Source organism: Trichosurus vulpecula, chromosome 1 (assembly GCF_011100635.1).
Source record: "Trichosurus vulpecula isolate mTriVul1 chromosome 1, mTriVul1.pri, whole genome shotgun sequence".
In the NCBI taxonomy this organism is placed as follows: Eukaryota; Metazoa; Chordata; class Mammalia; order Diprotodontia; family Phalangeridae; genus Trichosurus; species Trichosurus vulpecula.
In genome coordinates this window covers 27,125,277-27,147,881 of record NC_050573.1, presented here as the reverse complement: position 1 = coordinate 27,147,881, position 22,605 = coordinate 27,125,277, and the positions used below count along the sequence as shown (strand labels likewise).

General features: G+C 42.1%; 1 protein-coding gene across 1 annotated transcript in view; it reads right to left on the bottom strand.

Moving 5' to 3' along the window:
* Positions 1-22,605, bottom strand: part of KSR2 (kinase suppressor of ras 2) — a 584,421-nt gene that overhangs the window by 119,477 nt on the left and 442,339 nt on the right. Inside the window, exons 8-9 of the mRNA XM_036748960.1 lie at positions 12,804-12,869; positions 8,326-8,452 (exon numbers count right to left, since the gene is read on the bottom strand). Of these exons, the coding sequence (XP_036604855.1) occupies positions 8,326-8,452; positions 12,804-12,869 (193 nt within the window). The remainder of the gene's footprint in view (positions 1-8,325; positions 8,453-12,803; positions 12,870-22,605) is intronic.

Sequence of the window (22,605 nt, the reverse complement as noted above, 5' to 3'; positions counted from 1 at the left end):
CTGGACCTGAAGAAGAATCCTTTCTACAACGTGCCATGTGAGGAAGGAACTTGACATGTATAACCTAGAGAAAAAAAGACTTAGAGGCACGTGAGGATTGTCTTCTAGTATTGGAAAGGCTGCCATGGCAGAGAGGGATAAGATTTGTTCTACTTGGCTTCAGAGGGCAGAACAAAGATTGGTGGGTGCACGTAGCAGAGACAAATTTTAGCTCTGTGCAAGGAAAACCATCTTCATGATGACAATGACAGCTGTCCAAAACCAGAATGGGTTTTCTCAGAATAATCATAACCATAACCACAACCACAGTAATAGTTGCTAGCATTTATATAATGCTTTAAGGTTTACAAAGTGCTTCACATATTTTATCTCCTTTTATCCTAACAACCCTAGGAGGTTGATACTATGATGACCCCCACTTTCTAGACGAGAAAACTGAGGCAGACATAAGTGAAGCGATGCCCAAGGTTATCCAGCTAGTAAGTTTCTGAGGCCACATTTGAACTCAGGTCTTTCTGTCTCCAAGCCTAACTATGCCACCAGAGACTTCAGTGGAGTCCCACCCCATTTGAGGTCTTCAAGCAGCAGCTGAATGACCGCTTGCTAGATTCATTGTAGAGGGAATTATTCTGCAGGTATGGATGGGTCTAGACTGACCTCTGAGGTCATTCCAAATTTGAGAATCTGTGATCTCCCCACCCCCCCACCCCCGCCCTGCTCCAAAAAGCCGACCAACCTGTGTTCATGGAGAGGTAGTGAAAGTTCAAATCCTGTCTCAGGGTTACTGAGACTACCTATGTGACCTTGGACAGATCACTTCATTCTCTGAGCCTCAGTTTCTTCATCTGTAAAATTAAGAGCTTCATCTTGATGGCTGCTAAGGTCTGTGCCAGCTCAGAATCAATGATCCTGAGCTCCTATGACTTTTAGTGGACAGGGCACAGTGCTGACTTACTGCTTCCAATAAAGCTCATTCCACTTTGGGGTACCTTCCATTCTTAGAAAGTTCCTACCAGGGAGCTGAAGCCTGCCTCTCTGCAACATGGTAGCATGCTGAATAGAGCATTGGACCTGAAGTCGGGGAGATCTGAGTTCAAATTTAGCCACGGGTGCTCATTGTATCATGGCCCTGAGTTAGTCACATTACCTGTCCCTCAGTTTCTTCATCCAGAAATGGGGATGATAGCACCTACCTCTAAGAGTGTTGTGAAGCTAAAATGAAATACGATTTAGAAAGTATTTGTGTGTAATGGTGGCCATCTCCAGGGCAGTGTGGGGAGGAAAAAAAAGAGACACATACACGCACACATACACACACACACACACACACACACACACACACACGCATACACACACACATATATATAAATATATATATATACACACATACACATATATATACACATACACATATATACATAGACACATACACATACACACATGCACACATTTGTCTCCTTTATATTTATCTCCTTTATGTGTGTGGGTGTGTGTGATCTTGGACAAATCATGTCAATTCAGCTCATCTATACACTTCTCTATGTGAACATGTTATCTCCACCAAAACATACATGCTCCCTGAGGACAGGGCCTATTTTACTTTTATCTCTGTACTCTCAGTTCCTGATGCGTGGTGGGAGCTCAATAAATGTTTGTTGAATAATTGAATTCAACAAGCATCTATTAAATAGCTACTACGTCCTGTGCTAGATACAAAGGGTACAAAGACAAAAGAGAGACAATCCTCTGTTGAAGTTATCTTTCTCAACCTCGGTCTCCCCATCTTAAATATCTCTACAGAAATACCTGTCCTACCAATCTCCTAGGGTTATTGTCAGGATCGGCTGATAGTTTAGAGCAAAAATCAACCTTAGATGTTATCTGGTCCAATTCCCTCACTTTACAGATGATGAAACTGATGTTCAGGGAGGGGCAATGATCTTCCCAAGATCAAATGAACAGTAAGTGTCAAACCCAGGTCTTCTGACTCTAAATCTATTGCTCTTTCCACTATCCCATAATGCTTTGATGAGATAGAAATCTTGTAATTACATGCCCAAGGAATAGAATGAACTATTTGGTCCAAGATACTGAACGCGAAACTAGTCAAAGGAGCTAGGGATATTTAACCTAGAGAAGAGAATACATTGTCGGGGCAGGGGTGGGGGAGGGAGGAAGGCACATAATAGCTGTTTTCAATAAAACTAATTAGTGGCAGTGCTGTGAACCCAGATCTTTTGACATCTAAATGTTAAGGCAAGGCAAGAAGCATGGATTAAGCATTTAACAAGGGCTAGGCACTTGGCTAAACATAAAGGAAAAAAGAAAGGCAAAAACAGTCCCTGTCCTCAAGGAGCTCACAGTCTAATGGAGTGGAGAGGGAGAGGGAGAGGAAGAAAGAGAGGGGAGGGGGAGCAGAAGGGGGAGGGGGAGAGGGAGGGGGAGGCTACTCACAGATTGTGTTTGTCCTTCGTTCTCAAAGAGGAGCATGAAGTCAGGGAAATGATGACATGACTGCCAGTTGACTTTGATTTGAGTGAGGGAGTGCTGTGCAAGGTCACCAGCCTCACTTTTTGCTCCAGAGCCATCTGGGTCCTGTGGCCTGATATTTGCTCAGGACTATTGGAGATAGCCCAGGATGCCTTGGGAGACCCTCTCCCTCTCCCTCTTCTCCACGCTCCATTTTAATGCCTCCTTAACTTCAGGTTTACTGGCTAGATTTTGTCAAAAACCAAGCTGGAAACCCAATTCACTCTGGAGCTCATAGATTGGACAATAGGTCCCTGCCCTTCGAGCACAGAGTGAATGTAAATACTAAATAGTAACTCTTTCTCTTTTGACCAGGAACCCTGAGGGTCTTTCCCTCCTAGCTTGATTTTTTTTGAGTTTTGATTAAAGGGGCCATCCCTTGATTAACTTCTTAAAGAGGCCTATTCACTGAATGGGAATTATCTCACTCAAAGTAAAAACCTGAAAGGACTTTGGCCTGGAAGGGCCAGGGTCTCCCAAGGCATCCTAGGCCATCTCTAATGGTCCTGGTGAATATCAGACCACTGGACCCAGATGGCTCTGGAGGAGAAAGTGAGGCTGGTGACCTTGCACAGCCCTCCCTCACTCAAAACAAAGTCAATTGCAAGTCACGTCATCATTTCCCTGATATCATGGTCCTCTTTGAGAACGAAGGACAAACACAACAACAACACAGTCTAACGGGGGTAAAAAAACACAACCAATAAGGTACAAACAAGATACAGAGAGAATAAACTGGAGGTAATCTCGAAGGGAAGGTACTGTGATGGTACATTCAGGTGGTCAGTATTCTACCTGCTTTCCCAGATCTTCATTTCAGGGCAGATTGGTGTTGTTAGTGCAAAGATCTGCCAGCATATGAATGGCTCCTTAAATATCCAGCATATAGTCAAAGATGGGGAAGATGAACCAGCAGGGGGCTGGTTTTTGAGTGAGTGCAGATACACACCCTCCCTCCCTGCCACAGACTGATGAGGGTGGGTGGGGGGAGCCAAAAGAGCAATTTTAAAAGTTATTTTAACCAAATTGGCTCTGGAGTCATAGATGCTACATCATAGTCTGACAAAGAGAATTTGAGCTGAGAGACTGGGCAAGAAAGGGCGGCAGGGGGTGGGGAGTGAGGGGGTGGAGAAGAAAAGCAACCCTTTGGACAGATCCCATCCACCTTCACATCAAGGCTGCAATTTAAATAGAGGGTAATTTATTTCTCTTATCAAATTCTCTTCTTTGCAGACAAGCAGAACAATGCCATGGTTATTTCACCCTCTGCCCCTGTTAATGTCCACCTGACATCGACATACTGATCACTCCTGTCTGCAAAGTCAGAGAAAGAAAGGTCCTTTGACTGTGGGGCTCTCAAGGTCAACTGGCCCTTAGTGGATCAAGCACTGGACTTCGAGCCAGGAAGACCTGGGTTCAAATCCTTACTCTGACATTTACTAGCTGTGTTACCATGGGAAACATACTTTATATCTTGGAGTCTCCATTTCCCCAGTGAAAAAATAAAGATAATGATACGTCATGGGGCTACTGAAAGACTCAAATGAGATAATGGATTTTAAAGGGCTTTGAAAACATTCATACCAAGTATAATGGTCACTGGTGTTATAATTATGATGATGATGATTATTCATCTCATTGCTGTCATCTATTTAGATGGAGTTTAGATAGAAATGGTCCCGACAGTGTGTGCTCATCCACTGTATCTCATCCTCTTTTGTAGCAAGAGAACAGCAAATGCCAAATCTACATGTAAATCTCAGGGTTGTGTAGAGGCAGCAACCTCTGCAACTGGCAACTGGGAGAGCCAGAGGGGCAGGGGGCAAAAGGCTGCCAAGGCCTGAGTTGGAAACCAGAAGAAAGGTAACCACCCTCCACAACCCCTGATAAAACTAAGAGCCCTGCTGCTTAAGAAAATTAGAAATCTGAATGGGGAGGTAAGGGCATCTTCAAAGAACTGATGTTCTTTGGGAAAATGTACTTTGGCAAATATTGTCTTTCTCTAAATAGCAAAAACAAACAAAAAACAAAACCCTAAATAATAATTAACTTCTATTTTCATTCTATTTCAAGGTTTGCAAAGTATTTTCTTTGCATGACATTTTAAAATAGACAGTTCCAATATTGTTATTCCCATTTTAAAGGTGAGAGCATGGAGGCTCTAAGAGTTAATTGTCCCAGGTCCCACGTATAATAAGCATTTGAGCCTCCTAGTCTAGCAAGCTATCACTATGTCAGTGTGTCTCTCACATAAAAAAGCTCCACTAGGTAGCCCCATGCCAACAGTAACAGTATAACACAGGATAGTCAGGGTGTGAGAGGAAGATGAGAGCCAATCACGCTGCCTTCCCTTCTGAGCAAAAGGCAGAAAGGTAATGTGTAGAGCAACAATGGAAGAGCAAGGCATGCAGCTTCCTAAGTTCTGCCCCCTGTAAAATCAGTGCCAAAGAATCAACCACTACTAACAAAGATCCATCATCATCATATCTCTCATCATCACCATCATTATCACCATCATCATCACCACTGGCACCTTTATTATTGCCATCATCACCTCCCACCACCATCACCATCACCATCACCTTCATCTTTATATCTATCATCACCATCATCACCTTCATCATCAACATTGTTATCACCACTATCATCACCACCCCATCATATTTATCACTGCCATCACCATCACCATCACCTTCATATCATATAGCATCACCTTCATCGCCACCACCATCACCTTCATCTTTATGTCTATCATCACCATCGTCACCTTCATCATCAACATTATCATCACCACCATCATCACCACCCCATCATATTTATTACTGCCATCATCATCACCTCCCCCCACCATCACCATCATCTTCATATCATATCACTGTCACCATCATCATCACCTCCCACCACCATCATCTTCATATCTATCATCACCACCATCGCCTTCATCATCATCACCATCGTCGCTTCTATCATCATCTCCATCATCAATTCCAAGACTATCCTTACAGGATCACAGATTTATTGCTACAAGGACCCTCAGAGATCAACAAGTCCAACCTCTCACTTTAGAGATGAGATTGAGACTGAGATCATAAAGTTACACAGCTAGTGTCTGAGGCAGGATTCAAACTCAGGTCTCCCTAACTCCAAAGCTTGATAGACTAGGAGATTCTATCCCCTGTTCCATTTGACTAGATGTCTTCACAAAAACCTCTAAAGAGGAGAAAATATCCAGGAGAATACTGCCTATATAGCCTCTCTTCTAGCTCTAAAGTTATATCCCCCATGTACAACAACTTTGAGACAACCTTAAAACCTTAAAGATCATCACCTTACATATCTCCAATATTATAGATCTGTAATTCTACTCTGCATACTCTCTTGAAAAATAAAGAACAATTAATCTGCTCTTAAAACAAATACAGTCATTCTCAGTCTCAGAGGATTTTCAGCAAAAGTCTGGTCCCAGCTCCTGTCTCATAGGAGGGGGGCATTGTATTCAAATAAATGAAATTATCTCTCTTTGGCACTAGAGTTGGAGTCAGGAAAAAAAAAAAAAAGATTAAAATTTTGCCAAAGACATATACAAGCTGCGTAACCCTCGGCAAGTCATTTAACATCTGATTCTCTTTTTTCTCATCTGCAAAATGAGAGGTTGACTCAATGGGTCTAAGTTCTCCTTTAGCTCTAAATCAAGTGAGCTCAAATGAAATAATATATGTAAAGTGCTTTGCAAACCATAGAGTTTATGTTAGCTACTGTTATGATGCTATAAATTACATAATGAATTGCCCTGGGTGAGTAACTATTTACAAGACTGTGTTACCAAATCTCTGTGAAGTAGCCAAGGTTCAACCTCCCATCTGCATTACAGAGAAATGGAACTGGAGGGAGTCAAATTAAGTGAAGAAGAGTCTTCCTATCTAGATCTAGTCTTTGCATCTCTCTGGGGGAGAAGTTAATTTTATAATGGTTGGTTGGTTGTTGTCCTTTGATTTCGAAGAGGACTAAAATGACATCACTATGCTAGAGCGAAGTTTCAGTGTGTCCGACTGTGGCTGATCAGACCAATATGAGCTCGGAAGGCTCTACCACAGGTCAGGCACAAATAGTCCATGTGAACATTCGGGGTGGAGTCTCTAAATTTGTGCATCTTGTGTTTCCTCTGAGCTGTCCCATTTCTGCTCTGCTCCTTCTCTGGTGGGGGCACACCATGCTGGGTGGTCCTGTACCAGTGTTTCCCATGTCACACAATCAATTCCAAAGTTCCTGAGAGAGACCTTGAGAGTATCTTTGTATCACTTCTTCTGACCACCATGTAAACGCTTGTCTTGCATGAGTTCTCCATAAAATGGTCTTTTTGGCAAGTGTACATTTTGCATTTGAACAGCATGGCCAGCCCATAGGAGTTGTGCTCTCTGAAGCAGAGTTTGAATGCTTGGCAGTTTAGTTTGAGTAAGGACCGAATGTCAGGGGTAGCAAATCATGTGCTCAATTGTAAGCACCTATCTGTCCAGATTATTCTTCCAGAGAATGAGAGATATAATAGAAAATAATCTAGATTTGGAGGCAGAAGACCTGAGTTCAAATCCTAGTTCTGCTACTTATTATCTATGTGACCTTGAATAACTCTCTTTCTTTGGGCCTCAGATTCTCCCTCTGTAAAATGAGGGCATGGAACAAAATGGGTTTCTATAGTGTGGTGCATTGTAAAAGACACTGGTTTTGCAGTTGGATGACTTGAGTTTAAATCCTGCTTCTCTTTCTTGCTACCTACTGAACATTAGGCAAGTCAGTGCCTTGCTCTGGAGAGGACAGGAGCTTTCTCATCCACATGCTGATGAGATAGGACTGGACCAGAGATCGTGTATGTCAGAGATCCCTGTGGGCAGCCCGGGGAAACCTATGGACCCCTTCCCGGAAGAATGTTTCTAAAGGGATAAAATAAACCACAAAGGACAACAAAGGAAAACAATTCTGTTGAAATTGTGTGTGTGTGTGTGTGTGTGTGTGTGTGTGTGTGTGTGTGTGTAAACTAGTTAACATTTATATAGTGCCTACTGTGTGCTGGGTACTGTGCTAAGTACTTTTAATTATCTCATCCGATCCTCGCAACAACCCTGGGAGGTAGGGACTATTATTACTCCCATTTGACACCTGAGGAAACTGAGACCAGCAGAGGTTAGTGACTTGCCCAGGGACACACTGCTAGTAAATGTCTGAGGATGGATTTGAACTCAGATCTTCCTGAGTTGGGCCCAGTGTTCTACACATTGCACCACCTAACTGCTCTCTCTGTATACACACACACACGCACGCACGCACGCACGCACGCACAGTAGGACTAGATTAGGGGTTCTTAATATAAACATATAAATAACATATATACATAATACATATGCACACTATATATACACATATACTATACACACACATATATAGATATAGATACATACACATACACAGATGCATATTTTTTAAGCTAGTTCATGTGGACCTAGGTTAAGAACCCCTGCACTATGATCTTTAAAGTCCTTGACAGCTCTAAATTCAACGGATCTTTTGACCTGTCTCTCCCTCCCCTCCATTAAAACAACAACAGTCTGCATGGAGGACAGCACAAGCCCAGGTGTGAATGACAATGTCTGGAAGCAAATGCGTCTCCCTCTCTTCCCCCTAGCCCCGCTCTCACCCTCTCCTATAACCCAGGTTTGATCACAGTCCCCACATAGCAGGGAAGGGGCTAGCCTCAACATGACCATCAATGGTAGGGTACCACACCTCTCGTATTAGACTCACCTTGTTGATTTTGTTGGTTTTAGGGAGAGTCTGACTGATGTGCAGGTCAGAATACCGGGGAGGCTTCCGCAGCGGGTTGTTGATGTCACAGGGCACGGACTCTGTCCGGACTAACCTTGCTGGATCCGTAGGGGTAAAAAGCAATGATTTGGGAGTTTAAGTACGGCTTCTCGGTGCCTTGAAAACCAACCAACCGACCAACCAACCAGCCAGCCAGCCAACCAACCAGCCAACAAACCAACCAGCCAACCAGCCAACCAACAAACCAACCAGCCAACCAGCCAGCCAACCAACCAGCCAACCAGCCAACCAGCCAACCAACCAGCCAACCAGCCAACCAACCAGCCAACCAAAAGACAACTCGGGTTCTTTTTCCAGATACTAGCATGCCCTTTCCCTTGCCTTCCACCAAAACGTGTTGCTGGGGACACCACCTCCAGTAGCCCTTCCTGCTCCCACCTACCTGATTTTACCCAGAAGCTATTTTGTATATACATTGTGTATATTCTAACCTTACTTATCTATTATTTTGAACTTACTTATCTATGTACATGTTCTTTACCAAAAAAAGAACATAAACTCCTGGAAAGCAAGAATTATTTCATTTTCATGTGTATCCCCAGTGCCTAACATAAGTAGTAGTGGTGCTTAATGAACCCTTGTTTAACTGATTACTCTATGGGACCAGTGTTTAACATGGCTATCTCTTGTTGTTTCAAATGTGTCAGAGGACAGTGGGTTCAAATCCCATCTCTGAAGCTTACTTCCTATGTGACCTTGAACAAATTGCTTAACCTCATTGGGCCTCAGTTTCCCCATCTGAAAAATAAGGGGGGGTTGGACTACACGGCCTCTAAGAGTCCTTCCACCTTTACATCTCTGACCCTATATAGGTCATCTTTTGCTTCTCAGAGGACAGGGACTGGATGGATCCTGTACTGGTTCTTTTTATCCTTCATAGGGCTAGGTGTGCAACAGACCTTTTATAAATGTAAATGGAACTGAACTTCAATCTCCTTGAAATTACTTTGTACTCACTTTGAACTGGTTTATCTAAGCTTTCTCTTCTTTCCTCCTGCTTTGGAACCTTTGGACTATTTTACCAGCCCGAGATACGGAGCCAGGGGAAGAAGTGCAAATGAAGCTCAAAATCCTTCCAACGTACCCACTTGCCAGGGCATCTTAAGGGGAGGTGATTTAAATTAGGAGATGGAGATTTAAAATGACCTACAGATTTTACATAAGGTCCAATGACCAATCAACTATCTACTTGTGAAAACTGGGGGTGGGGTGGTGAACCATGAGTAGATATCAATGGACCCTTCGTAAGCTCATGCTCAGTGTTGCTAAACATCCCTGGTCTTTGCCATCATCTCATCATCCCTGCTGCTTAACCCTTTTATTATGGACCTTTCCATCCATCCAGCAGGTGAACTTTTCTTTTTTGGGTTTTTTTTTTCTTCCTCAATTTGATAGATTGGTTAACTGGTGAGCTCTTTGAGAGTCAAGATTATCTTGTTTCCATTTGTACCCCTAGCACCCAGCAGAATGCCTGGTACATAATTAGCACTTAATAAAGGCTTTTTTAAAAAATTCATTCAGTCATTTATTCATTCAAATGAAGGGTCAGTACTGTGGGCAGTATCCATCCAATTGTTGTCATTGTTAGTCATGTCTGACTCTTTGTGACCCTATTTGGGGTTTTTCTGGCAAAGATAGTGGAATAGTTTACCATTTCCTTCTCCAGTTCATTTTACAGATGAGGAAACTGAGGCAAACAGGGATAAGCAACTTATCCAGGATCACACAGCTAATAAATGTCTGAGGCTGGATTTGAACTCATGAAGATGAGTCTTCCTGATTCTAAGCCCATCGCTCTATCCACTGTACCACTTAGTTGCCCTATCCAATTGTGTTGGCAACCAAAAATGGGCTCCTTAGCATTTAGTCAACAAGTGCCCTTGACTAGTTTGGCTTTTTCCCCTGAACTGAATGCTGTTTGTATGTTGGACTGGAGTAAGCTTGTCGGCCCCTTCACCTTGCTTCCCTTGCTTAAGCTGATGGAAAGAACCTGTGCTTTCCTGGTCAACCCCTTCACCTTGCTTAAGCAGTTTGAAAGAACCTGTGCTTTCCCCGGCGTACCTTACACCCCCGCAGAAGCTGGATGGTTAAAAGCAGCTCCCGTTGGAGCTAGAGGCTGCTACAGCCACAGCCACAGCCACAGCCACAGCCGAAGCAGGAGCTGCCAGTGGCAGAGCTGACCTACGGGAGGAAGCTGAACAAGGACTTGAGGCCAGTGGGTAATCTTTTTACCATAGAGGGGGAAGCATGATTTTGTTTTACACCATCATGCTTCTCTGTAGCCTCCTGGTTACTCTTGTAAGGCGTACTTATTGGGCCTGGACGCTTTTGATCAATATGTCAAAATGGGGATGCTGGTTCATGGGTTGGTTACTGTGGAGCCTAAATATATGCTTTGATTCTTCTGCCTCCTACTTTGAGAGTTTCTTATATCTGGCGGTTCTGAACCTTTCAGACATATATATGATCCTCTTTGAGATTATAAACTCTGCCCTCCTAATACACCAATACAAGTCAACAAACATTGGTTAAGCACCTGTAGCATGCCAGTCACTATGCGAGATATTAGCAAATAGAATGAGTATTCAGTAATTATCAAGTGAATTTGAATTTGGGTACAAGGCTGATTGTCTCTATAAGACAACATGATTGGGTACACCACTTTCTTGTGCAATTAAACATTCAGTTTCAAGAACTGAGTTTTTCTCTTGAACATTATTTGCTGTAGGATAGCACTCTGTGGAGAGAAAAGCTTTGCCATCTCTCAGAGGCCATCCTAGGGGCTTAGTTCCTTAACTGCTAAAAAAAAGAACTCATTATTAAGTGCATTGCCTATCAGGGGGCCTCACAACATGGTGCCCAATGACTGGATTCTTGAGTTCACCGAGTATTTGGAATTCAGAATTAGAAACAGCATCGTTAAATATATCAAGCAGTTCAAAGAGTGTAATGTTCAGAAACAGCCCTAGTAAAGGTATTTTCAGGTGGTTAGGATGCTTGTGTGATTACCAACCACCAACCAGATGAAACTGTCTAATCTGAGAGGTGCCATGACACAGTGGTGGGCACACTGACTATGGATTCAAATCCTGCTTCTGTCATTTACTTGCTATATGACCTTGGACAAGTTATTTAACCTCTCTGGGCCTCAGTTTCCTCATTCAAGTAAGCCAGTATTAGAGGACCTCAAAGGTCTCTTCTAGCTCTAGATCTAGGGGCCAATGGACTTTAAATTTAACTTCATTTTCTGTGCTCGTGGACAGGCATAACAAAAAAGCTAATCCATAGGAAAAGGCCCCAAGCCTCCTTGAGATTATCCTATAGTTACTTTGCATTTACTTATTGGTGGTGTTCCTCTCATCTTCCCAGTAGAATAGAATCTCTTAGAGAGCAGGGACCATTTCACTTCTGGCTTTGAATCTCTGCAGCATTGCATATAGTAGGTGTCTAATAATTGCTCATTGCCTTAATTAAATTTAGCTTTAAAATGTGATATAGTTTTTCCCCTCAGCATCTAGGTTAATGTTAAAATAAAATTGCTTTCCTTGAGAATATACAATTGGCAGGTATTAGGGGCTCAGTGTGGAATGGAGGGAGGGAATCATGGTGAGTGGCAGGAGAAAGTCAACCTTGGCATTAACTTTTGCTGCACATACTTCACAAAGTGGATAAGCCACCCAAGTGTGATTACTGCCCCTGTAAGCTAGAATCAGGGGAAGTTTAAATGAAGTTGACGGGAAATCATTTATCCCAGAGACAACTCTATCCCCTGCCTCTCACACTTAATTAAGTCTCTAGTAGAGATTTGAGTGGACAGAAAGGAATGTCTTCCCATAATCAGGCTCCTCTTTAAGAACCACAAACTCATTCTTCTCTGTGCTAAGTAAAAGAGGGCAGGGTGCTCTGAAAGAGAAAGGAGGGAAGGAAGGAAGGAAAGTAGTGAGAAGGAAGGAAGGCAAGGAGGGAAAGGAGGAAGAAAGGGAGAAAGGAAGGACAAATGAATGGATACAGAGATTAATGATAGAGATAGGTAGAGACAGACAGAGAGGCAGACAGAAAGAAAGAAGACAGAATGGGTGAGTAAGCGTTTATTGATTGCTGTGTGCTATGTGTTACACTGTGTGCCTTAGTGATTGTGTGTATGACCTCATTGTCACCACTTTTTCTTAATGAGATGACAACTCACAGTCTAGGACAGTCACAGTCTAGGACCTTGGCTATCCATCCTCACAACTGAAGGACAGATTTACCAGGCAGGGTCTTAACTGTTCAGGAGATATTCTGTATCCAATGGGAGTAAAGGTGGAATAAATGGGGATACCAATTGACTGGACTTCCTTTCTAAAGATTCAACCTGCAGAGAGCCCCCCTGGAAAGCATGTGCTAAATTCTTACCTCCACGGTGGATGATCAGTAAGTGGCATGGGGGAGCTTCTTTGGTGCATTTGTTATGACATTTTAACCTAAGAGGAAAGAGGAAATAAAATGAATATGAACATCCATCTATCCCAGACAGCTCTAAATGCCTCTATTAGTATAATCTACAGCACCAAGGGATAAGTAGCCATTGCAGAGGGTAAAAAAATTGGAAGAAACTTCTGAATACAGTACTCAGCCTAGACAACAAAAACTTATTAGAAAGAGAGATGTAACTATCTATCAAGGGACCTATGTCTCTGAGGATCTCCCTTCTACCCGTTCCAGCCAACTTCCTTGTTACTCAGCCCTTCTCCCCACCTGAGACCAAACCTCTAGCTGATGGGTTAATCTCTTCAATTTGGGGGCTCCTCCCTGGGGAACTGTCCCGATCGATGAGTGAAAGCAAATTCATTTAACCCACTATATCCAGCCAGTCCCCAAAAATAGTATCTATCATTCCTTCACCCTGGGTTTCTTTCACTTTGGGCAATCAACTTAACCTCTCTGGACCTCATTATCTCCTTAAAGGAGTCTACTAATATTTCTCACTTCACAGGTCTGTTCTTGAGTTAATTTGTGAGTTTATGTTCTGCTAGCAAAAGAAAGAGGAGTATCAAAGGTACTATTTCTGGCTAATATAATTTATGCTTTAATAGAGAGCCATGGAAAAGTAGAAAGGGGGCTAGACTGGAGATAGACATAAGTTCAAACACCTCTACTTATGGGAGTCTTCTCTCAACTCTTTCAAGAGCCTTCTCTGTTAATTATCCCCTCTCTTTTTAAAAATGAATGTCATTTTTGTAAAAAAAATTCTCTCCCTGTTACCCCCACCCCCACCATCATTGGGAAAAGGGAAAGAAAAACAAAAGCCCTATAACAAATATACATAGTCAAATAAGATAAATTTCTGCTTTGGCCATGTCTAAAATATAGATATCTCATTCTGTACCCTGAGTCCAGCACCCCTCTGTATTGGCAACCAAAAATGGGCTCCTTAGCACTTAGTCAACAAGTGCCCTTGACTAGTTTGGCTTTTTCCCCTGAACTGAATGCTGTTTGTATGTTGGACTGGAGTAAGCTTGTCGGCCCCTTCACCTTGCTTCCCTTGCTTAAGCTGATGGAAAGAACCTGTGCTTTCCCGGTCAACCCCTTCACCTTGCTTAAGCAGATTGAAAGAACCTGTGCTTTCCCCGGCGTACCTTACACCCCCCGCAGAAGCTGGATGGTTAAAAGCAGCTCCCATTGGAGCCAGAGGCAGCCACAGCCACAGCCACAGCTGAAGCAGGAGCTGCCAGTAGCAGAGCTGACCTACAGGAGGAAGCTTAACAAGGACTTCAGGCCAGTGGGTAATCTTTTTACCATAGAGGGGGAAGCATGATTTTGCTTTATGCAATCATGCTTCTCTGTAGCCTCCTGGTTACTCTTGTAAGGCGTACTTATTGGGCCTGGACGCTTTTGATCAATATGTCAAAATGGGGATGCTGGTTCATGGGTTGGTTACTGTGGAGCCTAAATATATGTTTTGATTCTTCTGCCTTCTACTTCGAGAGTTTCTTATATCTGGCGGTTCTGAACCTTTCAGACATATATATGATCCTCTTTGAGATTATAAACTCTGCCCTCCTAATACACCCTCCATCAAGAATTATGTGACATGCTTCATCATGAGTCCTCTGGAGTTCTGGTTGGTCATGGTGCTAATCAGAGTTCTTATGGTTTTCAAGCTTTGTTTTCAGTGTTGTTACTGTACGATCATTCTTGTTCTGTTCATTTCACTCTGTATCAATTCATATGTTTTCCCAAGTTTTACTGAGAGTATTCCTTTTATCATTTCTTATGGCACAATAGTATTCCATGACATTGACATCCTATAAATTGTTTGGCTATTCCCCAACAGATGCTGAACCTTACCTTTAGTTCCAGTTCTTTATACAAAAAAAAGATGCTATAAATGCTTTTGGACATATGGGTCCTTTTCCTCTTTCTTTGATCTCTTTGGGGTACAGGTCTATCTACCAACTGTTTCTCTAGATCAAAGGGTATGTGCAGGTTAGTGACTTTGGGAGTAGAGTTCCACATTGTTCTCCAGAATTACTGGGCCAATTTACAGTTCTACCAACAATGAATTAATGTGTCTATTTTACCGCAGTCTATCCACTTAATTTTCAACTTCTACTTATCAACTGGTTTATCCCTGATGCCTACAAACATGTCCCCACTTCTACCATCCCCTCAAATTAACATTCATTATCTCTCTTTCCTTCGATAATCAAAGTGCTTTTAAAATGGCAGGAGAGGGGAAGCAGTCTATATTCACTCACACTTTTTCATTACCTTTTCACCACACTTTTCAACCCCTCCACTCAACATAAACTACCAAAGATCTCCTTATTCATAATGTAATGATTTTTTCTCAGTCCTCATCTTTCTTGCCTTCTCAAAACTTGCTGCTGACTACCCTCTCCCTCTAGATATTTGTTTTCTCTTGGTTTTTATGATATTGATTTCTCCTGTTTCTCTTTCTATCTTTTCAAAGGATTTTTTGAATTCCAATTAATAATAATAATAACTAACATTTATATACCACTTTAATGGTTACAAAGTACTTTACATATATTATCTCATTTGAAGTTTCATTATTCATACATAATACACATGTATGTGTATATATGCATATATATGTGTATATCTATCTATCTATCTATCTATCTATCTATATATATATATATATATATATATATGAGTGGATATATGCTAAGGCTTAATCCTCGACCCTTCTCTCTTCTCTCTCTTTATAGTCTCTCTTGAAGATCTCATCAGCTCACATTGATTCAACTAGCATCTTTGCAGATGACTCCCAAATCTACCCAGTTCTCTCCTGACCTCCGATCCTTCATTCCCAGCTGCCTATCTGATATATTCAGATGGATGTTTTATAGACATTTCAAGTTTAGCTTGATTCAAGGTAGGAAGGAGAACAATTTCTTAATCATTAGAGCTATCCATACATAGAATGTGCTGCCTTGAGAAATGGTAGCATCCCCTTGATTGGAGGTGTTCAAGAACAACCTGGATGGACTATTTTCCTCCCATTTATTGGAGGCAGATTTTTTCGATGAACTAGGGGGTCACTGAAGTGCCTTCTAATTCAGAAATTCTGTGAATTAGTGACCAGTTGTCTTTTCATTACCTGTTGGGTCACCTACACTTGGTACTGTCCTGAGATCATTACATTCCATTTATAACAATTATGTCACATCCCTGGGAGAACACTAGTGTTGACAAAAAAATCTGGGCTTTGGTGCTAGAGAGCCACTCAAGGTCTTAGAAGCCATGGTGAGATTTCACAAATGTAATCTAGTCAGTTTCACTTTGGGGGTTTCATAGGATCATAAATCCAGAACTAGAGGAACCCTAAAAATTCATCTGGTCCAATTTCCTCATTTTACAGATGAGGAATCTGAGGCCTAAATTAGGCAAGTTTTGCCCAATATCCATTAGAATGTAAGCCACTTGAGGGAAGGGACTGTTTTTGCCTCTCTTCAGGTCCCTAGTACTTAGCACAATGCCTCAATACAGTAAGCACCAAGTTGACTGACCTGATCTGCCACACAGACAGGATGAATCATAACTTCTTTCCTTCATGGTTTTCAAAACTAAACTGCAAGTTTAATTAGAGATGGCACTGCCAGTAATCGCAGTGCTTTCTCTCCCCAGTGCCTACTGCAGTACTCTGAACATAAAGATCAAGCATTTGTTGAAACCAATCTCTTGAGACCAAGAAAAGGAAAGAAATAGTGCTGGACTTGGACTTTGCATCCCGGCTCTGAAATGTATTGGGTTTGTGATCCTGGACAAGCCAACTAACTTTAAAAAGTCTCAGTTTACTTATTTGTAAAAAAGGAATAAAATAACCTTTAACTTTCAAGCTCACAGGCTTGTCCCTGTGATAATCACCCATAGTGCCTCTCTCCCCAAAGTTACTTTCCTTCTACTCCACAAGTCTTGCTTATACCTATTTAAAATGCAAGCTCTGGAGGAATGGACTATGACCACTTTTCCTTATATAAATACTCATTAATTCTTTTCAAACCTTCTGAGACCACAAGTGGCAGAGCAGATGCTGACCAGCATGAATAGGAGAAATTTGTTCCGTGAGAGTTGCTGGCATGATTTGCCCTAAAGGTCTGGACCACCGAGAAAAACAATGATGATAACACTGTTTCAGAAACATGAGTTGTTATCATTAAATGAGTGAGTGAACGAATGAATTTTGGTACTGTGGAATGACTGATCCAAGAGTGCTGAGTCAAAGAATCTGAGTTCAAGTCCTAGCTATACCATTTACTAGGTGTGTGACCTAGGCATGTAGGGAGTCTGGTGGCCCAGTGGATGGAGCAAAGGGACTGGAATCAAGAAGACCCAAGTTCAAATCTAGCTTCAGACACTTACTGGTTGCATGATATTAGGCATTTAGTACAGTATCTGGCAATAGTAGGAGCTCAATAAATGTCAGTTTCCTTCCTTCTTTGTGGGCAAGTCATTTCATATCTAAGTATTCCAGTCAACTCTCTCAGGCTACCAATATTGAGAGTAAACCCTTCTCCCTTAAAAAATGTTTAAGTGAAGTTTCCCCAGATCTTTCCCAGTTTTCTTTGAGTATTGCTACATGAAACCACCTCCAGGGCATCTTGAACTCGATGTCCACTAGATATCTTAAACTCAACCTGTCCAAAACAGAACTCATTCTCTTTCCTCCTAATCCCTGACACCCCTCCTCCATTCCACTTCACTGTTACTATAGAGGATAACACTACTCTTCCAGTCCCTTGAATTCTTACAATCTCTCACCTCTCATATCCAGTCTGTAGGCAAGGCTTATCAATTTTACCTTAACATTTTTTACATATAACTCTTCTTTCTTCTGGCATTGACACCACCCTAGTGCAGGACCTCATCACATCATGCCTGGATTATTGCCACAGTCTGTTATTTGGTCTCCTTGCTGCAAGTTTCTTCCTACTTCAGTCCATTCTCTACTCATCTCTCAAAGTGATCTTCTTAAACCATAGGAGTGACAATATTACCTCTACTCAATAAACTCAAGTGACTCCCTATCACTTCTATAATAAAATATAAAACCCTTTGTTTAGCATTCAAAGACCATCATAGTATGATCCCCCCTCCCTCTACCTTTTCAATCTTCTTACACCTTTCACTCCTCCAACACACTCCGTGATCCAGTGATGTTGTCCTTGCTATTCTCAAACAAGCTAGTTCATCTCCTGATTGGGCATTTTTACTGGTCATCTTCCATGTCTGGAATATTCACTTTCTTCATCCTTATCTCCTGGCTTCCCTGGCTAACTTAAAGCCCCAGCTAAAATCCCACCTTTTACAGGAAGCCTTTCCTGATCCCCATTAATGCTAGTGCCTTCCCTGTTATCTCCAATTTATGTGGAATATATTGTCTTTGCACACAGGTGTTTGAACGATGTCTTTTCTATTAGAATGGGCTCCTTGCGAATGGGGACTGGTTTTAACTTTTCATTGTATTTTTCTTGACTGACTGGCTGGCATTGAGTAGAATTTATAATTAGGCTAATTTAGAATTGATATTAAAATCTTCCTAGCCATGAGAGCTATCCAAAAATGAAATCAGTTGCCTTCAGTGGTGGAGGATCCCCCTTCATTCAGTTCAATTCAGCAAATATTTGAGTGCCCACTATGCGGCAGACATTGTGCTAAGCACTGGGGATACAAATAAGAAAAATAAAGGCAGTTCCTGCCTTCAAGGACCTTATAATCTAATGGAGGATGATAATGCATAAGAGAAAACTGGAAAGTGTGTGTGTGTGTGTGTGTGTATGTGAGTGAGCGTGTGTGAATGTGTATGTGAGTGAGCGTATGTGTGAGTGTGTATGTGAGTGAGCGTATGTGTGAGTGTGTATGTGAGTGAGCGTATGTGTGAGTGTGTATGTGAGTGAGCGTATGTGTGAGTGTGTATGGGAGTGAGCGTATGTGTGAGTGTGTATGGGAGTGAGCGTATGTGTGAGTGTGTATGTGAGTGTGCGTATGTGTGTGTGTGTATGGGAGTGTGTGTATGTGTGAGTATGGGAGTGAGCGTGTGTGTGTGTGTGTGAGTGTGTGAAAATGGGGGTGGTAGCAGAGAAGGAGTATCTTGTTAAGCAGAGGTTGAACAACCACTTGTTGAGTATGTTATAATTGGCATTGCTTTCATTGATGGATTGGACTAGATACAAATGAGGTAATTTCCAGCTCTCAAATTCTGTTATTTCATAATGTTTCCTTTGTGCCATCCACTTTTCAATCCTGGAGTTGCCCTTAGGTATTTGTAAAGAAAGCCATCTCTAGAGAAGGAGCTGTAGCCCTGTTAACAACATTAACTGAGTTTGCAAGTTCACTGTTGGCATTACCAGGCATTGGTGGTCCATGGAGACTCATTTAGCAAGGGCACACATTGACCCTCCTGACCACTGCTGAACCATGAACTTAATGGGCAAGGCTGCTAAAGAGCTCTGTCTCCTCCCTGACCCCCTCTCTGGAATTTTTTCCTTTCTTAATTTCTCAGGTTGCTATCCCTTGTAGCAATCATAAAGCCCTAATTCACTACCCAGCCAGAAGATGGGCAATGGTGTGCCCTGGCAACACACTAGTCTTGGCAGCAGGCAGGGGTGGAGGTGAGAGGGGGACTGCCTCCCCGCCGGCAAACCTGCAAGAAACATATCTGCAGTGCTCAGACAATTAAACTGGATGACACAAGGTCAGTCTCTCAGCAAGAACTGGGACGAGCATCTCAGCAAGGTTTGCTAACAGAGGCCAGGGGATTATGCTTGCACTGCAGATGCAGAGCATCTCTGTGCGAGCAGAAAGGAAAACACAGTTGAGTCTCTTTTTAAGTCTCTGAACATTCCTTCATAGATATCCATAATGCCCCACTTTCAGAGTAATTTTTTCCCTTTGGGAAATGAGCATACTTTATCCCAAATTCACTCATTTCTTATCATTTCATTGTTGTGCTAATTGGGAAGAAGTAATAGTAATACCTCATCATTTCAAAATTCAGATTTGGGATATGCTTTGACCCTTGAAAACAGTGTAATACAGTGGAAAGAATGGTAGATTTGGACTTAAAAGACCTCTGTTAGAAATCGACCTGTTCTGCTTACTCTTTGTGTAATATTAGACAAATCATTTTACCTATCTGTACCTTAGTTTTCAAATTTGTGAAATGGTGACATTTGATAAAGCAGCTGATGAGATCCCAACTAGCTCTACATTTATGAGCTTATAAACTCCTGAGGACTCAGGAGTAGGAGAAAGAGCATGCACAAATACAACTGTTATGATAAACAGTAATAAAAATTGTCATCTGTCTAGTTTTTTAGTAGACCTCAAAGCACTTTACAGATGTAACCTTTGGCCCATTACCACCACCGCTCCAGGCTCTAGCCTCACTCATTTCAGGGGCTGACTCAATCACTGAAATTTATCCCCTTGGAGGTGCTGAGGGATAGCTCCAAACCAGCCAATTCATCTTGAGGTGGGTATCTTTGGTATCAGACCAAATTAGGAGTTGTCTTTGTCCTTTTAACAAAATATCAGTACTCTATATGAAAAGACATCTTCAAGGAAGCAGCATGAACTACGAAAAGAATGCTGACTTTGAAGAGAGAGGCCATGGGTTCAAATCTTATCTCTACCACTGATTACTTTGTGACCTTGTATAATTCACTTGACTTCCATGGCCCTCAGCTTCCTCATGTGTAAAATGAGAGGGTTAGATTAGATAGCCTTTGAAGTCCCTTCCAGCTTGAGAACTGTGGTCCCAGAAGTTCTAAATTAAATCCCAAGGCTAATCACACTGAAATTCTCATCAAAATGATGGGAGAATTCTTCTGGCCAACTCTCCTTACACTTGTTCCTATCTGAACCTCAAAACAACACTGTGAGATAGGTACTCAAAATGTTAGACCATAAATTTAAAGCTGGAAGGGGCTGTGGAGGACATCTTGTCTAACCCTCTCATCTTACATAAAAGGAAACTGATGCCCAGAGTGGTGAATCATAGAATTTGCGAGTTAGAAGGTACCTCAGTGACCATCTGATTGTAGCCTAACCCTTACAAAAAAAGAAACCTTCACTCTAATGTCAAATGGGCATTCAGCCTCTACTTAAAGAACTCCAAAGCAGGAGACACCACCATCTCTCAAAGCAATCATTTCATTTTTGTCTCGTCTAATTATTAGGCAGGATATTTTCCCCCGATATCGAGCCTTAGTTGGCTTCTTTGCAAATTCTACCCAGCACTCTTGGTTCTGAGGTCTGGGGCCAACCAGAATGGGGACAGGCTCTCTTCCATATGACAATTCATCAAATACTTGAAGACTGTTATGTCCCTTCTGAGTCTTCTCTTCTCCAGGCCAAACATGGCCAATTCCTTCAACCAAAGTACACACGACATGAACTCAAGGCCTTTTTCCATGCTGGTTGTCCTCCTCTAGACACTTCTAGTTTATCAATGTCCTGAAATTGTGGTGCCCAGAACTGGACATAATACTCCAGGTCAGGTCTGACGCAGGCAGAGTACAGTGAGACTGTCGCTGCCCTATTCCTGGGAACTCTACCTCTTACCATTGCCCAAGATCCTTTTAGTTCAACTGGCTTCTGTATTACCCTGCCGACTTACATGGAGTTTTGCAGTCCACTAGGACCTCCAGATCTTTTACAGAACAACTCTTTTACAGCCATGTTTCCCCCATCTTATGTTGCTGAAGTTGATTTTTTCTATCCAATTTCAAAAATATGCATACATATATATGTATCTGTATACACACACCCACATACATATGTGTGTATATATACATACACACACATACATACACAAATCTCTCCCTCTCTCTCTCTCTCTCTCTCTCTCTCTCATATCTCATCTCATCTCATAAATTCAGCCCAAATCTTTATCCTGTCAAGAGAGTGTACTCAAATCCCAGACTCAGTATCCCAACCTGACTCTGTCATTCAACTCAATGTAAAATGTTGAAGGTCACACAGGAAGGACATGACAAATATGAGATTTGAGCACAGGTCCTTTTATTTCAAAATCAGAGCTCTTTCTTTTGTACTACCACCATCTCTATTTTACAGATGAGAAAACTGAGGCACGGGGTGGACAAAAGATCACCTCATGCTCATGTAGCTAGTAAATATCAGAGGTGCCATTGAACCCCAGGCTTCTTCCTTCTCCAAGTCCGGGTTTCTATCCTGGATGCCTCTCTACACTTGGCTGCCTTTTCAAGCCCCAGCACTAAAGTCAAGAGCCAATCAACCCCTTTTTTCTCAGACCACCAATCTCCATTGCCTGGTTTTCTAGCACATTAGAAACAGCAATTAAATTCAATAGGTAGGGAAAAGATTTACTAAGTGCCTACTACGTGCCAGGCACTGTGCTACATGCTTTACAAATATTATCTTTTTTGAGCCTCACAGCAACCTTGGAAAGTAGGTGCTATTATCCCCATTTTAGAGTTGAGGAAATTAAGGCTGTTAGAGATTAAGTGACTTGCCCAGGGTCATCTAGGTAGTAAGCAACTGAGGATGGATTTGAACTCAGGTCTAGTGACTCCAAATCCAGCACTCTATCCACTTTACGCACCCCCCTTCCCCAGCTGTCTATCAAGTATTAAGTGTCTGCTCTGTACAGAGCCTTTCACTAATAAACCAGTTGGGGAGGCATTTGATCAGGAGAATATGAGGAGT